The sequence below is a fragment of the Mytilinidion resinicola genome (assembly GCF_010093595.1).
Source record: "Mytilinidion resinicola strain CBS 304.34 unplaced genomic scaffold BDZ99scaffold_5, whole genome shotgun sequence".
Lineage (NCBI taxonomy): Eukaryota > Fungi > Ascomycota > Dothideomycetes > Mytilinidiales > Mytilinidiaceae > Mytilinidion > Mytilinidion resinicola.
In genome coordinates, this window is record NW_022985441.1 from 1,375,367 (window position 1) to 1,394,653 (window position 19,287).

The window sequence follows — 19,287 nt, forward strand, 5'->3', positions numbered from 1 at the left end:
CAGCGCCATCTTGTCTTGAGGTGCTGAGCCACGCATAAGATTGAGGGACTGCAGATGTTGATGCCTCAGTGCGGACACAACCACTACCCATCAGTCCATTTGCATTCCTGTTTATTTCAAGCTAAAGCAACCTCGTTCTTCAGAATAGAGATCGAGTAGGAAGGATTTATACCCCGTCTGCGTTGAAGACCATATATGTCACGTGACCTGACCACGGACCCGGCTACCAGCCTATCAACGGCGGCTACAACTCGAATAGATTCGTCATTGAATGAAGTGATTCCCTGATTAGTTCCGAACTGCAGATTAGAGGTTTCTGATCCACGCACTAGGAGCTGAAGTGACGAAACCAGGGTTGAATTTAAAGACGAACGCTGCAAGAGTTACTAAAAGCCGCCTTGCTCCGTATAATGCGGATACGCTATATATAACGAGTCTTCGTCCATCTCTGGTGCCTGTGTCTATCTTGATAAGGTAAGAATCTTCCCCGAATGCACGATATCTAGTAGTCGAGACGTAATAAAAGCAAACAGCCAGACCAGCTAACCTCTTCCGGGTATCGTCGTTGAGGACATAAAAGGGATACTTTCCCACTCGAAACGGTAGGAAGAGAAGAAGAGAGAAGAAAACACAGCAAAAATCCCACCTCTATGACTTTTACCAGCCGTTGTCTTAGAGATTTGCTAGGGAAGCATGAAAGTAACGCCAAATTTTTGCAGCCGGGAGAACCAATGAGAGTTAAAGAAAAGACTCGTGGTTGTTGAAGCCGCGCATCTGTTTCTAGTCGCCATTAGAATTTAAGAGTCTATCTCAGAAATGCAGTTCGGCATTGAAAGAAGAAGGTTGTGCGAATGAAAGAGACGGAGAGTAGACAATGCTGGCAGTATTGATTGAAATAGAAGAACCAGGTGCGGACCACAATAGCCTCTTGCAGTGATCTCAAAGCAGGCTTGAATACTCCGTATCTTTCGTCTCATCAAACTAGAGGGTCCAGTTTTCTACTCTTCTTGTGCCCATCTTCGCTCCCGCAGCGGCAGTTTGCTGCCCTCCTTCTCCCTCTTTCCCTCAACCTCCGCTTTCCATGCCCAGAACTCGCCCAGTCTGATCTCGGCATAATTGGCGTAATCGAAGTCAATTTGCGAGATCTGAGCTTGAATCAGCGCCCAAATTCCCCAATAGAAGCCCGGCACGCCGCGGAAGCGGTCCACTTCCTCAAACAACTGCTCGGACTCGGAGCTGTCAAACGAGCGGTTCGTATGTGAGTTGTAGCTCGCTAGATATGCCTTGAGGAAATCGCGGCGCTGTGAGCGGGTTGGGAGGACATTGAAATCGCAGTCGAAGCCGCCCCACTCCGCGAAGTGATTGGCGAGATCGAAGGCTGCAGGTGCGGGTGTTGCATACTCGTAGTCGATGAAAGACACCTCGACGAAAAGGTCAACTTCGTCTGAGCAGGCAGAACTGCTAGATCGTGAAGAGGATGCAGATGAAGATGGGTGGATGATGACGTTTCCACAGAGAAGGTCGCAATGGGCGAAGACAAAGGGTTTGGCATCGAGGCCAGAGACATTGCCGAATGTCTTGACGAGCCATTCGAGTTCTGTTTGGAGTGTGTCGCATCGGGTCTTTTCAGCTTGTGAGGTGGAAGGGAGGGCAAGGATCCATTTCTGCATGACAGTCCAAAGATTTGGAACTGGTTTGCCAGGGATGAGTTTTTCAATTGCTTCAAGAGACGCAGTTCGCTTATTGCGAGGCTTTGTGGGGTGGCCATTTGAAAGGCTAGGGGTGGGTTCTGAGCTAATGGCTGAAATGGGGAGCGTTGCGTGCCATTCTCCCAATCGCTTCGCCACACCACGCCAGACCTCTGGTCGGCGAAGATCAGCTGGCGAGCAGACACTGCCCTCGACGTATTTATAAAGGAGCCCGTTTTCGAATCGTGCAAGAAGCGACGGTGCAAGGTTGTGGCGGGCTAGCAGGGAGTGTGCGAGTGCTTCTCCTGTAAACTGGTTAGATGCAATCAGTCCGAGCTCGTCTGAGCACCTACTCTCGCGGTCAATCAGCACATCGGTGCCTTTGCCATACGCCCTCAGCAGCACAGCCTCCCGGTCCACCTGCTTCTCTGACAGCCCTGGCAGCTTGTTGATGGCTTTGAATAGCTGATTCGTGATGCCGTCGGTAAATTTGACAAACGTTATCGTCTCCTGCGTAGCTTTCCACTCGGGTCTGAGGGCTAGTATGAGTTGCAAGGCGGAGTTCTGCGAGTCGGTGTTGTCGTAGGAAAGTTGGATATGCCGAATGGCCTCAGACTTCTGAAGAGCAGCCATTCTAAGGGTAGTATTTGGCGGTTTATGGGTCTACAAGGTCTTCAAGTCAGCTTTCATCGCTCTCACCTAGTACAACTAATGAAACCAGCAAGTGAGTGCCAAAGAGGCCCGCGACATGTGGTAATGCAGCGCTCGTTGTTGCGTGACGCGGAAACGAGCGGGAGTGTAGAGAACGGGTGAAGCACGGAGGGACCTACGGCTAGATGGAATATACTCAGAATAAGGTGGGGAGTTCTCGCCGGGGAGTAATGCGTAGTTGATCGGGTGGTGTCGTGGTGTAAGCGCAATTTGGTTGTTGAAGTTGCGTGCGTAGACACGAGACCTTTCCGGAGAACTGGCTTTGGGGATTTTGGCAGGCGGAACCCTGCCAAACGCCAATGCCGACGCCGCACAGTGACGCGAGCTTCTCGGCTCGCGTGGACCCTTCTCTTGCATTAATGCATCCGTGGCATCCTTCACTTCAGCCTTGCCGTCACGCCCTCACCACCAACACCACCAATCCATCAGCCCCATCAGCTGAAGCTTGTGTACTCCTCGTCCAAGCCCCTACCTCCTGCGCAACTAGCCATGCGTCCAGCTTGAACGAAAAGACGACCAGTTTGCCGCTGATTAATACCGTCGAACGCTATAAGTACCCTTCGTATTACATTTCCAGAAAAGGCACAATACAAGGAGGAAACCCTGCGGGCGCTAGTCTGCTATTGATCGGAGTTCTTCGATCCTATTTCCAGGAAACAACGACGAAACTCAAGGCGCTTCTTTTGAACGCTTCATAACCTCGCCCGGCCACCCTAAACGGCGATATCCGCGAACTCAGTCCCATCATAGGCTGCAACTTGTAGACTTCCTCTCAGGTTTAGATTGGACAAGTTGGTCCTAACGGATCAGAAGAAAGTCACCATGTCGGAGCACATCGCCTGCATTCACTGTCCCCTCTGTGGCGCCTTCTTCGAGCGAATGACACTCGGACAACCGACGACTTGGAACCTCGCTTGGAATAGGGAACGCTCGTCAGACTGGCATGAGGAACTCCGTATTGGTCAGTACTATGCCTTCTTAAACATTTGTATATGATTCCTTGCCGCTGTTATGGGCGCCCCGACACGCTCTCAAGAACTTGAATCAGACGAAGTTGATCATCGTAAACAGCCAGTGTATACAGACTTATGATGGCACACCATAATTTCTCTCAGTCTTAGTCAAAAGCGAGCTAACGATGACCTCTGTGGCTGCAGTGACATCTCGGAAGGGAACCGCTCCGTTCATTACCGGCGTTGGCTTCCTCTTGAAGGTCGCTCAACATACGGTCTTATTTGCGCCCCCTGATGCCGCAAACTGGAGAGACCTTGATGATCGTGGGGTCGCCGATGGCCAGTTTTTAATACTACGCCCTGCCAGTTATGAGGCCTTTGCAGTCTTACAACTTTACGATTCCGCTTGGGCATTCCCTGTCCACAAAGCGTGCTGGAATCTACTGGAGTGTCGCACTTCAGTATCAGGTTACGACGGCTCCACTCTCGCACTAAGCCTCTTCAATTTCCTAATTTCTCTCGACATCCGTCCAGGACAACACATTGAGCCCACGTCCGTCTACGGTGTTGATACCAAATGCCTAGACGCGAGCCTAGCGTCGCCTAGAATGGCGACTAAATGGAAGACTGTCCATGCGAACCCTTGCGAACTCTCCGTGTTAAACAACTTACCTCCAATCGACGATCTCATCAAAAAGTACGAGTCCGCAAGCTATCCAGGTTGGCGACGGGGGAGGTCTTCCACACATGGGCAACACACAACGAATGGTTCCTGGGATGCATTATACCACCTGCCTCCTGAGCTTCTTCATATGGTACTACTCTTGTTGCCTTCAAAGGATGTGTGTGCACTCAGACTCGCTTCACGGGCTGTCGCAAACAACACACGGCCTCAAGAACTCCCACAAGCCTTCTGGCGAAGTAAATTTCTCCCCGAGTCCGAGATGGGGTTCGCTTACCCCGAGGGTGATGTACATCCTTCAGAGATCAACTGGTTTCACAGGTATCTGGCTGTGAAGAAGGCCTGTAATTCCCGAACTAAATACTATGCACTGAAGAACAGGCGAAGAATCTGGAGAATACTCACGGAAATCTCTGAAACCTTCGAAAAATGCAACACTCGCCAGGGTGATCATATCGTCCTTCCTAATTTCGGATGGATTCCTCTGCCTCGATATCAGTCTCGAATTAGAAATACATGAGCTAGCAGTTCTCTCATACGGACGCCTGGTGCTGTTACGGATAGCTAGCCTTGGTACACTGAGATCAAAGGTCCATACTCCCTATCTAGAATGCTTTCATTTGGAGTTAAGCCACTAACAGAAGGAGATGGAAGCATTCCTATCTAAGTGAGCTCTAACTGTTTCGAAAACAGAAGCTAACGCACCACTGTAAATGTCTTGCATATCTCTGTTTTCTAATCTGTATTACGAATGGCGATCGAAAGAGCTGTCTATGGGATCGGTGCCGCGCTTGGGAGCAAGACTCTGCTTCCGCATCACTCAGTCGCTCGCGGAGATGAAGAGGGTGATGTTGCCTTCTATGTACCATGCAATTAGAGATTCGAGGTTGTAGCTCTGAATCTTCCAATGTGCTCGCCAACGAAGACTTGCCTGCTTAACTGAGGTGAGGCGTTTCGCCCAGTCGCTTACAGCCAACCAGGGCGCGAGGCCCGCAACAACAGGCAGCCATACGTCCCAAGGCCCAGGTGACATGCAAGCTTAGAACCTCAGGTTGCAGATAAAACCGCCGGCTCTACCACCGTTTAACGCACCACCGTTTAATGCACCGCGGATTCTCCTAAAATAGACGCACCAGACCGGGCTGTCACTATATTGAGATATATAGATTAGGCGTCCAGCTACGGCAGGGCTAGATGCATTTCTCGGTGGATCTGCAAGCCTTAAAAAGTCTCGGCCTAGCAGCTCTCAGTCTGCTCGTCTTGCTCCTCTTTCTCAAACTCTGACCTTGTTGTCGAACAGTGGTGCTTGATTGATCCAGCAGACCACGGCGATCCAGTCTACGCTCTGCCATTCAAGGCTAGCTTCTTCACATAACCAGCCCAGGCGAAACACTATCTGCCTCGCGAGGGTCCATCGCGTGCGCTCAAGGTATGTATATCGATGTCGGATGACGCCGTCTAGAGTGGCCTGGCAAATCATATCAGATCAGAATAACACACTGACGTCTGATTCAGGATCTGGAGCTACTGTGTCAAAGTGCTGTTGACAGCGGCAAGAGAGCATTTACGCCTCGGAAACCCAGCAGCCACGTTGAGATCCAAAGTATACAGTCTCCCTTCCCGAGGATCATGCTCTTCTTCAAGCGCCACAAACCGCCTCCCGGTCCACCAACTGATCCGCTCAGCAAATTACCTACAGAGCTCCTCCAGAACATATCCTCTCTCCTCCCACTCTCCTCTCGTGCTGCCCTCTCTTTGACGAGCAAGACGATTCGCACCATCGTTGGGCCCGAATACGAACAGCTATCGAGCTCCGTTGCAGAACGCAGCGACTTTCTCGCGCTGATCGAGCCAGACTTCCGCCACCACTTCCTTTGTCGCATGTGTGGTGCGTTGCATACTTGCAAACGCTTCGACCAATATGATGCACTTAACAGAGGACCATGGCCCTCAACCTGTTACAAAAATATCACTGCCCAGCGCTTTGGCTCCGGCTTCACGCTCCACTTCCACCACCTGTACCTCGTCATGCAGAAGCACCGACTCGGCTCCCCTCACGGCATTGGCACCTATCGCCTTGAGACATCGCTCACAAGCTCCATAGACCTGAACTGCAAATACAATACGAGGACTTCTGCGGCCATCACGGCTGCAGGAGAGCTGATTCTGCGGGCGGAGTACACATTTTGGCGTCCGAAGCCGAAGAAGCCGAATTGGCGGGAGGGCGACATCACGACTGTGTATGGGAGCAAGATCTGCCCGCACCTGTCTGTGTATGAGCTTCGAGCGCAGAACGGGATTCTGAGTGACACTATCAAGTGCCTCATCAAACACGGGGATGATGGTAATGCGCGGAATGACTGCTCTGAGTGTAATGGGATTAAGCGCTGTTTGTACTGCCCGACCGAATTCGAGGCCAGCTTTATGGAAAGCAAAAAGAACGGCCTCCAAGTGCGGATCATGGCATGGACGAATCTAGGGAGAGGGATGAGAGCGGATGACCGCAACTGGGTGGCGGTCAGTACGTCGAGAAAGGCTAGGGCGGTTCGGAGATCGCCCGCCTGGTTTTGGCAGGAGGGGAGGCTTAAGGATGATTATGAGGCCGCGCTGACTGACAAAAAGAAGATAAAAAGGATGGCAAGAGAGGAGCGGGAGCGGCGCCGGGTGCCCTGTGTGGAAACGGTGATTTATCAGGCGGAGAGATCCTGACGCTATAGACCCTCGTCGTCTCGCTCTATTTTTCTGGTGTATTAGTTCGGAAAACTACGGCGACTTCTCACTCCTCGGGGCCAGATCCGGGGACAATCTCGAAGCTTTCGATGGATCAGGAAATTGGCTGAGCCACTGCAGGAGATTGCGTGCAGCAGTCAACCTCGGCACCATACCAGAGTTGGATGGATAGTCACAGACCAAACTTCCATCTCTCTATGATTCTAGACAGATAGCCATTGGAAGGTTATATCTGTTGAGAATTTCGAACCTAGGGGGCTGTTGTGATATTAGTACATGGATCGTTTCTGGATAGGAGTCTTAGATTACGACACGTCATGAGAGCTAGTCCACCGATCGAAGACGACTACTTGAGATGTCGCTATTTCGATGAACTATTTCTTATGTGTCATGCCTGATAGCTCTCCAACTTTTCGTTAACCACACCTATCTCGCACGATTGAAAGTGCATCAATCGTCATCAAAAGCATATGTTCCTCCAGAATTGATAGGGACTGTGATCTCATTTTCATCATTATTCTTCGATCGATCTAAAGCTTAGGTCTCCATAACAGCCTTATATCTCAGCTCCCCTTTCTCCATCTTCGCCTTGGCCTCCGCAAGACCCTCAAGCGTCAGCGGGAACTTCTCAATCACCGGCCTGATCCCATGCAGCACCGCAAAGTCCAGCATCTGCCGGAACTCGACGCGCGAACCGACCGTGCTCCCAACAAAATTGAGAGACTTGACCACAAACGGAATGATGGGGATCTCCAGATTGCCGAACGAAATCGTCAGGGGGTAGACGCTCCCATAGGGCGCCATGAGTCCAATATACCTGTCAAATCGTTAGTAAATCGCCTCAGATCCCTCCCAAACCAACCCGAAAACACTCACTGTTTCCAATCTGGCACAGCACTCGTCGTAACAACCAAATGATCCAACAGTCCCCCCTTAAGCTCTGCAGCTAGATCCGTCTTCCCCTTAGTAGCCACAAACTCCTTCGCCCCAAACTTAATCGCCTCACTCTTCTTCTCCTCCGTGCCAGAAAACGCCACAACATCGGCTCCCATCGCCGCCGCGAATTGGATCGCCAGATGCCCCAGCGCCCCGATCCCCACGACCCCGACCCGCTGCCCGGGCTTGACGTTGCGGATGAGCGGTGTGTACACCGTGATCCCCGCGCACATCAGCGGCGCGGCGTCGGCCGTGCTCAGCGCGTCGGGGATGGGGTGGAGGAAGTCAGCTTTCCAGACGGCGTGGGTCGCGAAGCCGCCCTGGTCGAGCTCGTGGTCGCCGAAGGCGTGCGGGTCTACTCTGCAGTGCGGGCCGTCGCCGCGGAGGCACTCGGGGCAGGCGCCGCAGGAGTCGTGGTGCCAGCCGAAGCCGACGCGGGCGCCGCTGCGAGGGAGTAATTAGTGAGTGGAAGGGAAAGTTTGCGCTGGAGGGGAGATGGGTGAAGTATACACTTTCAAGTGCTTCACGTCTGGGCCGAGTTCCTCGACGATGCCGGCGCCCTCGTGGCCGATCACTTGGTCGCTGTGGAGATAGTGCAGGTCGGTGCCGCAGAGGGAGGCGTGGTGGATTTTGATGAGGACTTGGCCTTCTTGGAGAGGTGCTCCGGGAGTTATGCTCTGTACGAGTTGGCCGCTTGCGGAGCCTTTGAAGACGGTGATGTCGGATGGCATGGTTATATCTTGGAGTTTGATGGTAGAGAAATAGAGTGTGGTTGATGTGTAGATGGAGTGCGGTTGTTGTGAGTGTAGAGATGAAGTGAGGTTTATGTGGCTTGAGAGATGACTTTGAGAACCTCCTGACCTCCTTTATATATGAGGTTGGTATAACACGTTCCTTTGTTCGACTTCAGCTAATGTGCTACCGAAACCTCAATCTGGAAATATTGAAACAGTAACTATCGTCGCTTACCTGATTGAGGAGTATGCAAGTAATCAAGCCGCCCTATGCGCATCCTGGTTAGTGGTTAAAGAGGGCGTTTGGGATAGTATCGGAGATAATTGGGCTTGTGCTATGAAGTGGCTAGAAAGGGTGAGCTAATAACCATTTTGTGAACACGGAGTTATCGCTGTTGGAGAACCTTCTACTGTACTAGTTTTGTCACTGGAATGGATGGAATAACGTTACGTGATGGCGGCGTGTTTAGTAAGCGTTCACTGGTTGCACAATGGAATTAGTAAGAGGTTGCACCCCTCTTTACGGCCGTACCACTTCGAAAACTACCCAGACTGTAGTTTTAGATGCCAAAGAGCCAACATTTGTGGAGGTATTCGAGAATATCATTCCGAAAATGTAGGTAAAAGCTGACTGTGGAGGGGTGAGTAAAGAACGAAATGGTAGTCACGCTGAAAATAGAGCGTTTGTTGCAGTTGGTCACTTTCTTGTATAATCTTCAACCTTGCTCTAAATCATGCTTCTTGAATCTAGCTATTTTCTATAGTTTAAGTCAGGAGCTTGAACCCTCTACCTTTCCTTGCGACACTGAAATCTTCCTCGCCCCAGATCTTTCGGAAGGCTTTGTACTAATCTTTTCAATTATACGCTGTCGTTATTTCGACATGATGGCCTATAGTGAGTCGTAGCATGCGAAGCCTTGTTCTGCAGCATATTTCATGCCATCACCCTTTCCCCCGATATTTGCTAGAATCGCCCTTCTAAACTTAGGTCAATCCTAATGTAACTAAGGAAAGCCTTCAACTTCGCTGGCTTTAGAGTGCAAGCTCTCGGACTGATGTTATTATCAACGTCCCGCTGTCTTCAACTTTCACTAACCACACCCCTTTTGCGTTCCAACAATTTTCACCCTCTTTTGTGTGTACATATATACTAGCTGACTGATCATTTTGCTCCTTCGATCGATCTTCCGTCACAGTAAACCTGGCTCTTGTCCAGAAACAAATGTTAGGGTAACTCTGTGCGTTACTGCAGAGTTCGTTGTGGCTGGGTGGACATTGAAGTTGATGCTTGTGTATGGTGTTGTTGTAGAAGACAGCAATTGTGAAGCGACATGATGCCTGGGACTGGATGTTTAATCGCATTCTAAGTTAGTCAATAAACTTCACGGTCAGTTTTGAAGTCCTTGGACGAAGCGTTGATTCATGCTGGCTCTCCGAGGTTGAACGTACCTAGCCACGCGGGGCATGGAAAAGGTGGCACTCCAATTCTACAGCAAGCTGTCTCGTGTGCCACTCTTTTCACGCCTAGCGTGCTAGATAGTTAGTTTAGAATGAGTTTCGTATCAATAGGATCGTAGCTGTCTACGCTTCCACATGCGTCCTAGCGTATAATTGTGGACCAGGCATCACGTGATTACTGCGCCGATTGGTGCAATCCCTGGCCAAAGATATTGTACTGTCGAAGCACCTGCATCATCAAAACACCTTTGGTCGCCACCCGCATCACACAACTCCTCCACAATGGCGCTGAACGCGCGCTTCGTCAATTCGGCCATGCCGGCCGCTTTGCGATCATCTCACAGTCGCATATTATCACCGCGGACATCGACCATCGCTGCCCTCTCCGCCTTCAACAGCTCCTGTCAACCCATTCGTCACTTCTCCCAAACACCATCGCACTCTGCTCAAGGACCCGGCAGTGGCCTTTTCTCCCTTGCCGGTGGAATAGGTGGTCCTAGCTCTCCGACCTCATATTTCCAGCGCCAAAGCCTTCCAGCCAATACGATTATCCGCTTTGTGCCGCAACAAACAGCATGGATCGTGGAACGCATGGGGAAGTTCAACCGGATATTGGAGCCTGGTCTGGCTATCTTGATCCCATTCCTGGATCGGATAGCATACGTTAAGAGCTTGAAGGAGGCTGCCATTGAGATACCAAGTCAGAGCGCCATTACTGCGGACAACGTAACGTTGGAGCTTGATGGAGTGTTATATACGCGGGTTTTCGATGCGTACAAAGCCAGGTATGTAAATACAACGGATTAGATTAGCTGAAACCTATCTCTAATTAATACAACGTAGCTATGGAGTAGAAGATGCCGAATACGCGATTTCACAGCTCGCTCAAACAACGATGCGCTCCGAAATTGGCCGGCTTTCCCTCGACCACGTTCTCAAGGAGCGTGCGAACCTGAACACGAACATCACCGCCGCCATCAACGAGGCTGCCCAGGACTGGGGCGTCACCTGTCTGCGTTACGAAATCCGAGACATTCATGCGCCCGCTCCCGTCGTCGAAGCTATGCATCGACAAGTCACTGCTGAGCGCAGCAAGCGTGCTGAGATTCTCGAGTCGGAAGGTCAAAGGCAGAGCGCCATCAACATCGCCGAAGGTCGGAAGCAGAGTGTCATTCTGGCGTCCGAGGCGCTCAAGGCGGAGCAAATTAACATGGCGAATGGTGAAGCGGAGGCAATCCTCGTTAAGGCTACGGCAACGGCTGCTGGTATTGATGCTGTGGGCAAGTCCATTGCACAAGGCAAAGAGGCGGCGCAAGGGGCGATTAGCTTGAGCGTGGCAGAGAAATATGTCGACGCCTTCGGCAAGTTGGCGAAGGAGGGAACGTCTATCATTGTTCCAGGCAACATGGGAGATATTGGTGGTATGATCGCAAGTGCTATGGCGGTTTACGGGAATGTCAGCGGTGGGCAGGCGAAGGCTCTGAATGCGAAAACGGTGGGTGGTAATCAATCGCCGACCGCTCAAAGGATACAAGAACTGGAAGATGAGCTGGAGAACGTCCAGATGCACACGGACGATATCTCGAAGTCTGTGTTGGAGAGCTTCGATAAGACGACAGCAAAGCGGTAAAAGGTGGCTTGATGGATGCGCGTGTATTAGGATACCTTGTATGATTAGCAAAACAGCGCCCCTCGAGTCGGGTTCACTATGGAGTCTGTAAAAATTAGCCATTGGAACGATCACTTGCGTCCAACATCGAATCTTGTGATATCTGAACTGGTGAATCTGGACCCTGGCCCATGAACTGTGAATGTTGAAAGGGCTTGGCGATGACACACTCGGGACCACGCCGGGGCCTCGGAGCTTCTTCAATGAACGCGTCGAAACACGTCTACTGCTCCCACACTTTCACTCACCACCAACCTCCGTAGAGCCATGACCACATGCAGCTTCCGTATCTATTGCATGCTAGTTTACTATGTCCCACGCTCGGCCTGAAGTACCCTCGAATGCCTCGGGATTGTCTTCACGACGCGCTAGTCAATCTACAGTAGAAACTTCGAATAAGAGGAAGAGAGACAGCACTACTGGCGTACAGTCGGTACCAAGACCGTTTTTAATACGGGTAAGCATGTCGTAAACTCCCCGCATCGTTCAATGCGTATACTGACTCTTAATCGAGCCGTATCCTAAATCGATATACGACAAACCTACTATCTTCACACCCCTCCACCTAATTCCACGATCCCAGTTACCGCTCACGTATCTCGACACTTCAGTAACTACCAATCCGTCGAATCGACTGTTCTCTTCCCACATTGACGTCCTCGAACAAGACCATGTCGAAGCGCATCAGGAACCAGAAGCGCCAAAGATCCTCATCACTCGAAATGAGGCCGACAAGGCTTTGTACGCGGTGGAACGCATCCAGGAAAGCGTGTACGGACTGTGTAAATTGGCTGCCTGGCTGAAAGAGAAGGATGTATCAGACGCGTGGGATTCGAACAAGAACATTATATCATCGACGCGGCGGGAGGTCGGTAATACCCAGAGCGGGAAAGAATGGTGGCACGCTGCAGCTATTGAAAGACACGTAGAGCCGGTATCAGAAGAAAGAGCTCCCAAACGGCTTCGTATGTCGATGCTTCGTCCCAATCCCTTGAGTTTGGAGGCCACGCAACCAGGACCGACGGTCAATAGCCCCATAATCCCGGAAGCCGCACAGGATGTCACTATGGACGCTCCTGACATAGCAGCGGAGGAGCTACTATCCGCACAACAGATTTTCGAGAACCTAGTTGCACAATATCTGGACGCGCTGTATTTGTCGAAGACGTCTTTGGCGTATTTTGCAAAGGGTCCGATGTCTCGAGCCCGCGCTGCTGTTACCTCCGCTGAGGACTCTTCCTTTACGATACACAAATTTACGAGTTTTCTACGATCTAGTATTCTGAGTCATTCCGCCATGGATAGGAAGTACCGCGAAAAGCTCTCGGAAGTGGTCAAATCCATACCGCCAGGATCCTTCTCAGACGATGAGAACAGCACCACGAAACCCAGAAAGGGCAAAGCAAAGAAGGTGAAACTTAGTAGAGATGGGATGTATCCTCGAGAAGACGAGTATGTAAAAAAATGGTGGATTTCAGACAGTTCGAGTCCACCCAGATATGGAGAAGTGACGTTGGACCAGCGCCTAAAGAAGCGGGTTGGAGACCTTCGAATTCGAGAAACACTAGCACAGTTGATTTTCATGTTGGAGATCCTGGCATTAGAAGCATTGCCCACGTACAAGGAACCTGCAGTAACTGATGAGGCGATCGATGGCGAGACTCAAACCCAGCAGGAGTCTCAAGCAAAACCGAAGAAAAAGAGACAAAAGAAAGTCCAGGATATCAAGCTTCTTATTGATTTACTTCTGGACAAGTTGTGCATCTGGCAGTCTGTGGAGCAAGATGAAGACGTTTCATACCAAGCCAAAGGTTCTAAGTCTGGAGATGCGTTGGATGCGAATTCTAGCAAGTCGGCAAATGGCGATCGACTTCGAAGCTTTTGTGTAGAAGTAATAGTGCCATTGTAAGTCCCCTAATCGAACTGCTCTAGCCCTTGCTTACATCTCTGTAGCTACATGAGCAGACTTCCAGAACAAGCTGCAGCTATTAACAAAAGACTCGGCGGACCTGTTGCTGCTTCACCCGCGAAGAGGAAATCCACCAAACCGCCTACGACGTCTCGAAAGTCTGGGGAGCCAAACGAGCCAGAGCCAAAGAAACGACGAACCCTCGGAAGGGTCGTAACAGAAACTATCAAGCAGCTCGCACAACGGACAACACCGTCCCTCCACCGCTCATTCACAGACTCCGCACTCTTGCCAGGTCTCAAACGCGAAGCAAGTGAAGTTCCTCTTTCTGCTATACCCTTCCAGCGCAGTCCGTCGACGGCGTCGAATCGTCAAGCCCTATCGCAGTTCAATCGCTTGAGTAAGCGCGAAGTTGATCTTACGACGAAGTCAGCGACGGCTTTAGCTAAGATTAGCCGGCAAAAGAGGGTGGAGGAGGAGCTTAAGGATGCGATTTCTACATTGAAGAAGCCGCAACGTGGTTTGGCGGTTGGCGGATACGTGGAGGATGCGGAGAAGAGGGGCCTGGGATCCGCCAACCGATCGAGGAAATCTGCGAATCCTACTAGAAAGGTCTTACAGAACGTCCAAGTCACGGCGACACCCCGACGTGTTCGAAAAACGAAAGACATTGCCCAGACCCCGTTCAGAAGCGGTGGTTTTGACGATCTACCACCAAGCTCCTCTACCTCCTGTATCCCATCCTCCGCCGTTCGCCCTCCTGCTTCCGTCATTCCAGGAACTGAGATCCGACGTACCGCTCCTGGTGCGAGTCATGGGATAGCCGAGACACCATCGAGGGGACCGGGCAGGAAATCAGTATCTTTCTTCAACACCGATTCACAAGCACAGAAAGCCCCGCCAGAATTCAGACTCCCAGTGCCTATTTTCGAGAACAAGAGTCTAGTGGACGGTGTTATTCCGCACACGCCGTCGAAATCGAGGATGCGGAGAATGGGAATCGAAACCGAGAGTTCGGAGCCGGCTACGATCTTGTCAACACCCTTTAAACCGTCTGGGACGAATGGATTGAATGTTTCGAGACCGGAGGCGATTGTTTTTAGTACGCCTGTGAGAAAGCCGACTTTAGAGAATGCTGCCTCCGCTCTTGATGAGACGGTTCCAACAGTGGAGGCGTTAGGCGGTGGTGGTGGGGCGGCTGGCATGGTTGCAGATAAGGAGAAGTCGATATATGATGTTTTGGGATGGGATGATGATGACGACTTGTTATGATTGGGCTTTTAAACACGTTGCATGTGCGAGCGGTTGAGCATTTAGCATTTGATGGCGTTTGGGTTTTGGGGAATGCATAGCGTGGCATGAAAGGCTGGTAGCCTGCATTCGAGGACATCTGGGTTGGTTCCACGGAGATTCGGACTGGAAGCTGCATCTGCATAGTATGGGCCAAGGATATACATATAGAGTATATACGATTATGAAACGAGCGTTATTCACATACCACACCTTTTCCTACGGTGTATCTCATGCCTTCTCTATCGCAAAGCGAAAATCCATGAATCAAATGCCATCCGTAGCTTTTCTCGTCATCCTTTTTACTGACAGCCGATTCAGACCCTCTAATTTTCTCCTTTGGAAACTGCCTCGGAAACTACGCCTCTGGCGGTCGGTTCTAGTAGCGATGTCGCAGGAGTGAGGCACTCCTTGACCCATGAAGCACAAGAGATTTATTCGTCGTTTGCCGACGGGCTGGTTTGGAGTAAGGTTTCGATGTCTTTTGTCAGAAGCGTAATATCGGCCGGAATTTGATGTCTTTTGACGCCGATTCAGATCACGCCCTCTAGTCAAGACATTCAAGGCAAGCGGATAGTCACTCACTAGAGCCGTCCCGCCGCACTTAGAACTCAGCGCTTTGAGGCTTGCGAAGCTTTACTCTGCTTGGCGCGAAAGTCGTTCCACAAGAATGGAGCATCACTCCTCGCGCTGGTAGCTTATAAGATCTCCCAAGGTTGGGTAGTGCGCGGGAGATAGTGTATAGGCTTTGGTAGGCATGTCAGGATGAGGACGAACCATGGTATTGCTTGGAGAAGATCGGAGTTGAGTATGTGGAATCATGATGGATTATTGGACAAAGTGATCGATTCTTGTAACTCATCTAGACTACTATACAAAGGGAACCATATATACCCAATCTAATTATTATGTTGTAAGAAACACCGAAACTCCGGAAGCCCAGAACGTCACTTCTTTTCCAATCCAGCCCATCGACTCTCTCATCTATAATTTGGTGGTTGGGGGCCTTCGACATACGGCATATTAGAAGCCGGAGGGTAACCCATATTGGTCCCTTGATACGCAGGAGGTTCCCTGTTCATATCCCTCTCTTCTAGCAAATGGTGCGGGTTCTCCCTCCTTCTCGGGTCCAACAGCTCCCCGGGATGCGACACATTCAAAATAACCATAACACCCAGCATGAGGACACTGTCGAAGATATACAGGAATATCTCATGACTGATAAGGAACCCTTTGTTCCCCTGCGCATACTCAATCACCCTGAAAATAGATCGGACGAAGATCAGAACACTGGTCGCGTACAGCACATGCATGCAGCGTTCCCAGGGGATTCCGAGCGCCTGAATATGCGTCACCTTACGCGCGCGCATGTGGAAGACGCCGGCCACGATGACGAAGGTGCCGAAGAAGATGACCTGCAGGACTAGACCGACGATGATGACCTTCTGGCCGAGGTCGATTTTGCTCTGGGCATTTTTCGCGTCGCCTTTGTTCGCTCCGGACATGATGCCCGCGCCGCCGCCTTGGAGCAGGAAGGATAGAACATCGCCGAGGACAAAGATTTTGGTGAGCCAGGTGGCCCGGATAGGGGAGAGCTTCTCGCCGTCGACGCGGCGGATGAGGCGGCCGAGAATCATGTAGATGGTGGCGGCGAAGAGGGAGGGGCCCAGCAGGATGAGGATGGTTTGGATGATGTAGGGGTTTAGGCTCTGGGTGTTGTGGGCGGAGACGGCACGGCCAGCGTAGCCGACGAATTCGACTGGAAGCACGTTCAGTTGCTGGGAGGGGCATTTGGGGAATAGGAGGGCTTGGCTTACAGGTACCTCCTACTATGAGGGCTATCATGAAGAGCGAACGATGCTTCCAGCATTGGAAGACATGCTAGATCATTGTCAGGTTGAAACTTTTAAGATGTGTCAATGGCGTGGATGTTTTACTGACGATAAATGTAGTGATGGCGAAGAGGACAATGAATATAACAGCTGCTGGGAGACTAGGTTTGTAACGGTACAGCTGAAAGTCGCCAACGTCTCCGTGCTTCCCCACCATGTTTGCGATTTAGATAATTTTTGTTGTGGCAGAGAGGAAGATTAGATTTATTCGGTAGTAGCAGAGAGAGTTAAGAAGTGTAAACTGTCGTAGCAGAAAAAAGGGGGCAAGGTTCAATCTAGACGGATGCAAAAAGCTACGCATGGAACAGAAATAAATTGACAATGGTTCGGTGATTCGGCGGTCGGAGAACTCTAGACAAGCAGACGCCGACGAGGGAAGAGGAGTATGTGCTGACTTTCAAGCCCGAGCCTTGCCATATATACACAGTCCGATAAGCGAGACCGGACGAAGACACACAACGCCCATGGAGACGACGCGAGGCCGACTGTTTCAAGGCAGCTTCTACGTACAGAAGCACGGGGCATTGGCCCAAGCGATGGCGCCAGGCGTTAAGCCTAGTCACGTGGTCGCAACGTCTGCCGGATGAAGTTTTGGTCGAAGGCGCAGTTTAAAGGGGCAGCGCTAGTCATGGTGTTGAGTACCCGTCCCCACAAATCCATCGTTCCGAACACGCTGTGATTGACTGCGTATACGAAAGCCAGCGATTGGCTGCTCAATTTCTGCCAACGACATCCTGACATCCCGTCCCTTGACCCGTAGCGAGGCACGAGGCTGAGCCCTACCACTTACGAATCAACATTCCGGCATCCACCATTGCCTCCTATGTTTCCTTTGCACGTCCACGCCCACAATCTAGCAACTCGAACTGATCCGTACTACCGTCTCTCCGGTTCTGCCCCATAGCACAGGACTAGGCCTTCTCTCTCATGCCATCCCGCCGGCCGCACCACAAGACCAGGAGAGGGTGCACCTCGTGCAAAAAACGGCGTATCAAGGTAAGCCACCAATTCAATATCAGATCCAATCTCCAATCCACCTCAGCCAATCTGAGCATCGTATCCTGTTGCCAAAAATAGCCCCTCGTGGTCCTATCCTCCAACAGGTACCACTGTGCGGCCTTGCGGGGAGAGCTAGCTGACGGCGACCCAGTGCGACGAGCACACCCCCGAGTGCCATAACTGCACCAAGAAGAACCTTACGTGTAGCCTATTGACCCTTGTTCCCTCCTCGCGGCTCTCAAGCAGTTCGTCCCCCACACCAGTACCTCCATCTGAGGCGGTAGCTCGACGTGTTTTCGTTTTCCATCAAACTCCTGAAAACCCAACTCCGACGATCTCGGCACTGTCGTCTCTTACTGCTTCTTTCGAACGCTGCTTCAGCGACTCTCCGACATTCTTCCAATCGAAAGGAAAGGAGTTAATCCATCATTTCCTGACCAAGACCAGTACTACCTTGGCGACTCATAGCCCTACGCAGCGGGTATGGCAGGTGGCCATTCCTCAGATTGCTACGGCGCACCCGTATCTGATCCATGGAATCATTGCCGCTACCTCTCTTCACCTCTCTGAGCTTCATGAGGAAGCCGAAGCAAAGGAGGCCTTCGCCAACATTGCTGTCCGCCAAATGGACCTTTCCCTATCGAATTACCGCAACCAGCTATCCAATATCACGGCTGAAAATTGCAATGCCTTGTTTGCCTTCTCTATCTTAACCATCATTTATCAATTCCGGACGTTCCGCGATGAGTCCGCAGCACTCTTGTCATTAGCTACCCAACAAGATGTTGATATGCCATGGGTCACGGCTCAACTAAAAAATGTGTCACTTGGACTCCTTATGAACATGCGCGGAGGAGCGAGGGCCATCCTAAATCCAAGTTGGAGTTGGATCTCAAAAGGACCGCTGGCAGACATAGCTGAGCGAAACTGGTGGCCAACAGACCGGTCCCTAAAGAGCCCGCGACACTTTGAAGAGGACCACCGACTACACCAGCTAGAAGAACTATGGATGATCCCGGGACAACCATATGAGAACGAACATGATGTGTTAAAAACTGCTCTGCAAGATCTTCGCGATACATATGCTCTAGTCGCCCAACTCACAGATGACTCCACTGTGGGCGCTGTATCATGCACGTACAAGCTTGGCGCCGATGACACTGTGCTGGGTACATTGAAAGATAGGGGCGCAATATTCAAGTGGCCTGTTGGTTTGTCCCAAGAGTTCATGAAGTTGGGAGAGCAACAGCATCCCCACGCTTTCGTTATCATTGCCCACTGGGCAGTCTTACTTCACAGAATTAGCGATCTATGGTTCTTGGAAGGCGTGGCGTCGACTTTTGTAGCCACTGCAGCCTCGTTGCTGGGTAAAGACAATCGAAGCTGCATCGAGTGGCCAATACGCGAACTTGGGCTACAATTACCTGATGGGCTTTGATGTTCTCGTGTTGGGAATAGATACGAAGACTGTATGGGTCTGCCGTCTAATTTCGTCATGATCTATAAGGCCAACATGGAGTCCTTAGTTGGTCTAGCGTTGAGATAATCTCTAAGCTACCTCTCTAAGCTACTGCGCCTGCTGATCCCGTCGACTCTCGGAGAGCGACAAGAGCAAGTCTTCTATCATCGCCGAGGT

General features: G+C 51.1%; 8 protein-coding genes across 8 annotated transcripts; 4 read left to right on the forward strand and 4 right to left on the reverse strand.

Moving 5' to 3' along the window:
* Nucleotides 1-660: 660 nt before the first annotated feature.
* On the reverse strand, nt 661-2,479 carry BDZ99DRAFT_460557 (ethanolamine kinase-like protein). Its single transcript, XM_033719411.1, has 2 exons — nt 2,042-2,479; nt 661-1,993 (listed from the first exon to the last, which is right to left on the reverse strand). Exons 1-2 carry the CDS (start codon nt 2,319-2,321, stop codon nt 999-1,001), a joined length of 1,275 nt encoding a protein of 424 aa, XP_033580255.1. The 5' UTR covers nt 2,322-2,479; the 3' UTR covers nt 661-998.
* A 583-nt stretch (nt 2,480-3,062) lies between these two features.
* On the forward strand, nt 3,063-4,631 carry BDZ99DRAFT_253276 (uncharacterized protein). Its single transcript, XM_033713712.1, has 2 exons — nt 3,063-3,360; nt 3,557-4,631. Exons 1-2 carry the CDS (start codon nt 3,222-3,224, stop codon nt 4,552-4,554), a joined length of 1,137 nt encoding a protein of 378 aa, XP_033580256.1. The 5' UTR covers nt 3,063-3,221; the 3' UTR covers nt 4,555-4,631.
* A 2,634-nt stretch (nt 4,632-7,265) lies between these two features.
* Nucleotides 7,266-8,752, reverse strand: BDZ99DRAFT_568518 (GroES-like protein). The gene is made up of 4 exons (XM_033727792.1): nt 8,670-8,752; nt 8,211-8,594; nt 7,641-8,144; nt 7,266-7,581 (listed from the first exon to the last, which is right to left on the reverse strand). The coding sequence occupies exons 2-4, from the start codon at nt 8,429-8,431 to the stop codon at nt 7,302-7,304; spliced, it is 1,005 nt and encodes a 334-aa protein (XP_033580257.1). The 5' UTR covers nt 8,432-8,594; nt 8,670-8,752; the 3' UTR covers nt 7,266-7,301.
* A 634-nt stretch (nt 8,753-9,386) lies between these two features.
* On the reverse strand, nt 9,387-9,836 carry BDZ99DRAFT_460560 (uncharacterized protein). The gene has a single exon (XM_033719412.1). It carries the CDS (start codon nt 9,794-9,796, stop codon nt 9,467-9,469), a length of 330 nt encoding a protein of 109 aa, XP_033580258.1. The 5' UTR covers nt 9,797-9,836; the 3' UTR covers nt 9,387-9,466.
* Nucleotides 9,837-10,207: 371 nt separating this feature from the next.
* BDZ99DRAFT_382030 (uncharacterized protein) lies at nt 10,208-11,522 on the forward strand (the record flags this gene model as incomplete). The annotated part of the gene is made up of 2 exons (XM_033715265.1): nt 10,208-10,677; nt 10,736-11,522. The coding sequence occupies 2 exons, from the start codon at nt 10,208-10,210 to the stop codon at nt 11,520-11,522; spliced, it is 1,257 nt and encodes a 418-aa protein (XP_033580259.1).
* Nucleotides 11,523-11,871: 349 nt separating this feature from the next.
* Nucleotides 11,872-14,966, forward strand: BDZ99DRAFT_438346 (uncharacterized protein; the record flags this gene model as incomplete). Its single annotated transcript, XM_033717618.1, has 3 exons — nt 11,872-12,018; nt 12,076-13,466; nt 13,515-14,966. 3 exons carry the CDS (start codon nt 11,872-11,874, stop codon nt 14,740-14,742), a joined length of 2,766 nt encoding a protein of 921 aa, XP_033580260.1. The 3' UTR covers nt 14,743-14,966.
* A 627-nt stretch (nt 14,967-15,593) lies between these two features.
* BDZ99DRAFT_507317 (RTA1 like protein) lies at nt 15,594-16,809 on the reverse strand (the record flags this gene model as incomplete). Its single annotated transcript, XM_033724235.1, has 3 exons — nt 15,594-16,519; nt 16,578-16,641; nt 16,702-16,809. 3 exons carry the CDS (start codon nt 16,807-16,809, stop codon nt 15,741-15,743), a joined length of 951 nt encoding a protein of 316 aa, XP_033580261.1. The 3' UTR covers nt 15,594-15,740.
* Nucleotides 16,810-17,579: 770 nt separating this feature from the next.
* On the forward strand, nt 17,580-19,089 carry BDZ99DRAFT_517572 (uncharacterized protein; the record flags this gene model as incomplete). Its single annotated transcript, XM_033725191.1, has 2 exons — nt 17,580-17,648; nt 17,803-19,089. The coding sequence occupies 2 exons, from the start codon at nt 17,580-17,582 to the stop codon at nt 19,087-19,089; spliced, it is 1,356 nt and encodes a 451-aa protein (XP_033580262.1).
* Between the last annotated feature and the right edge of the window lie 198 nt (nt 19,090-19,287).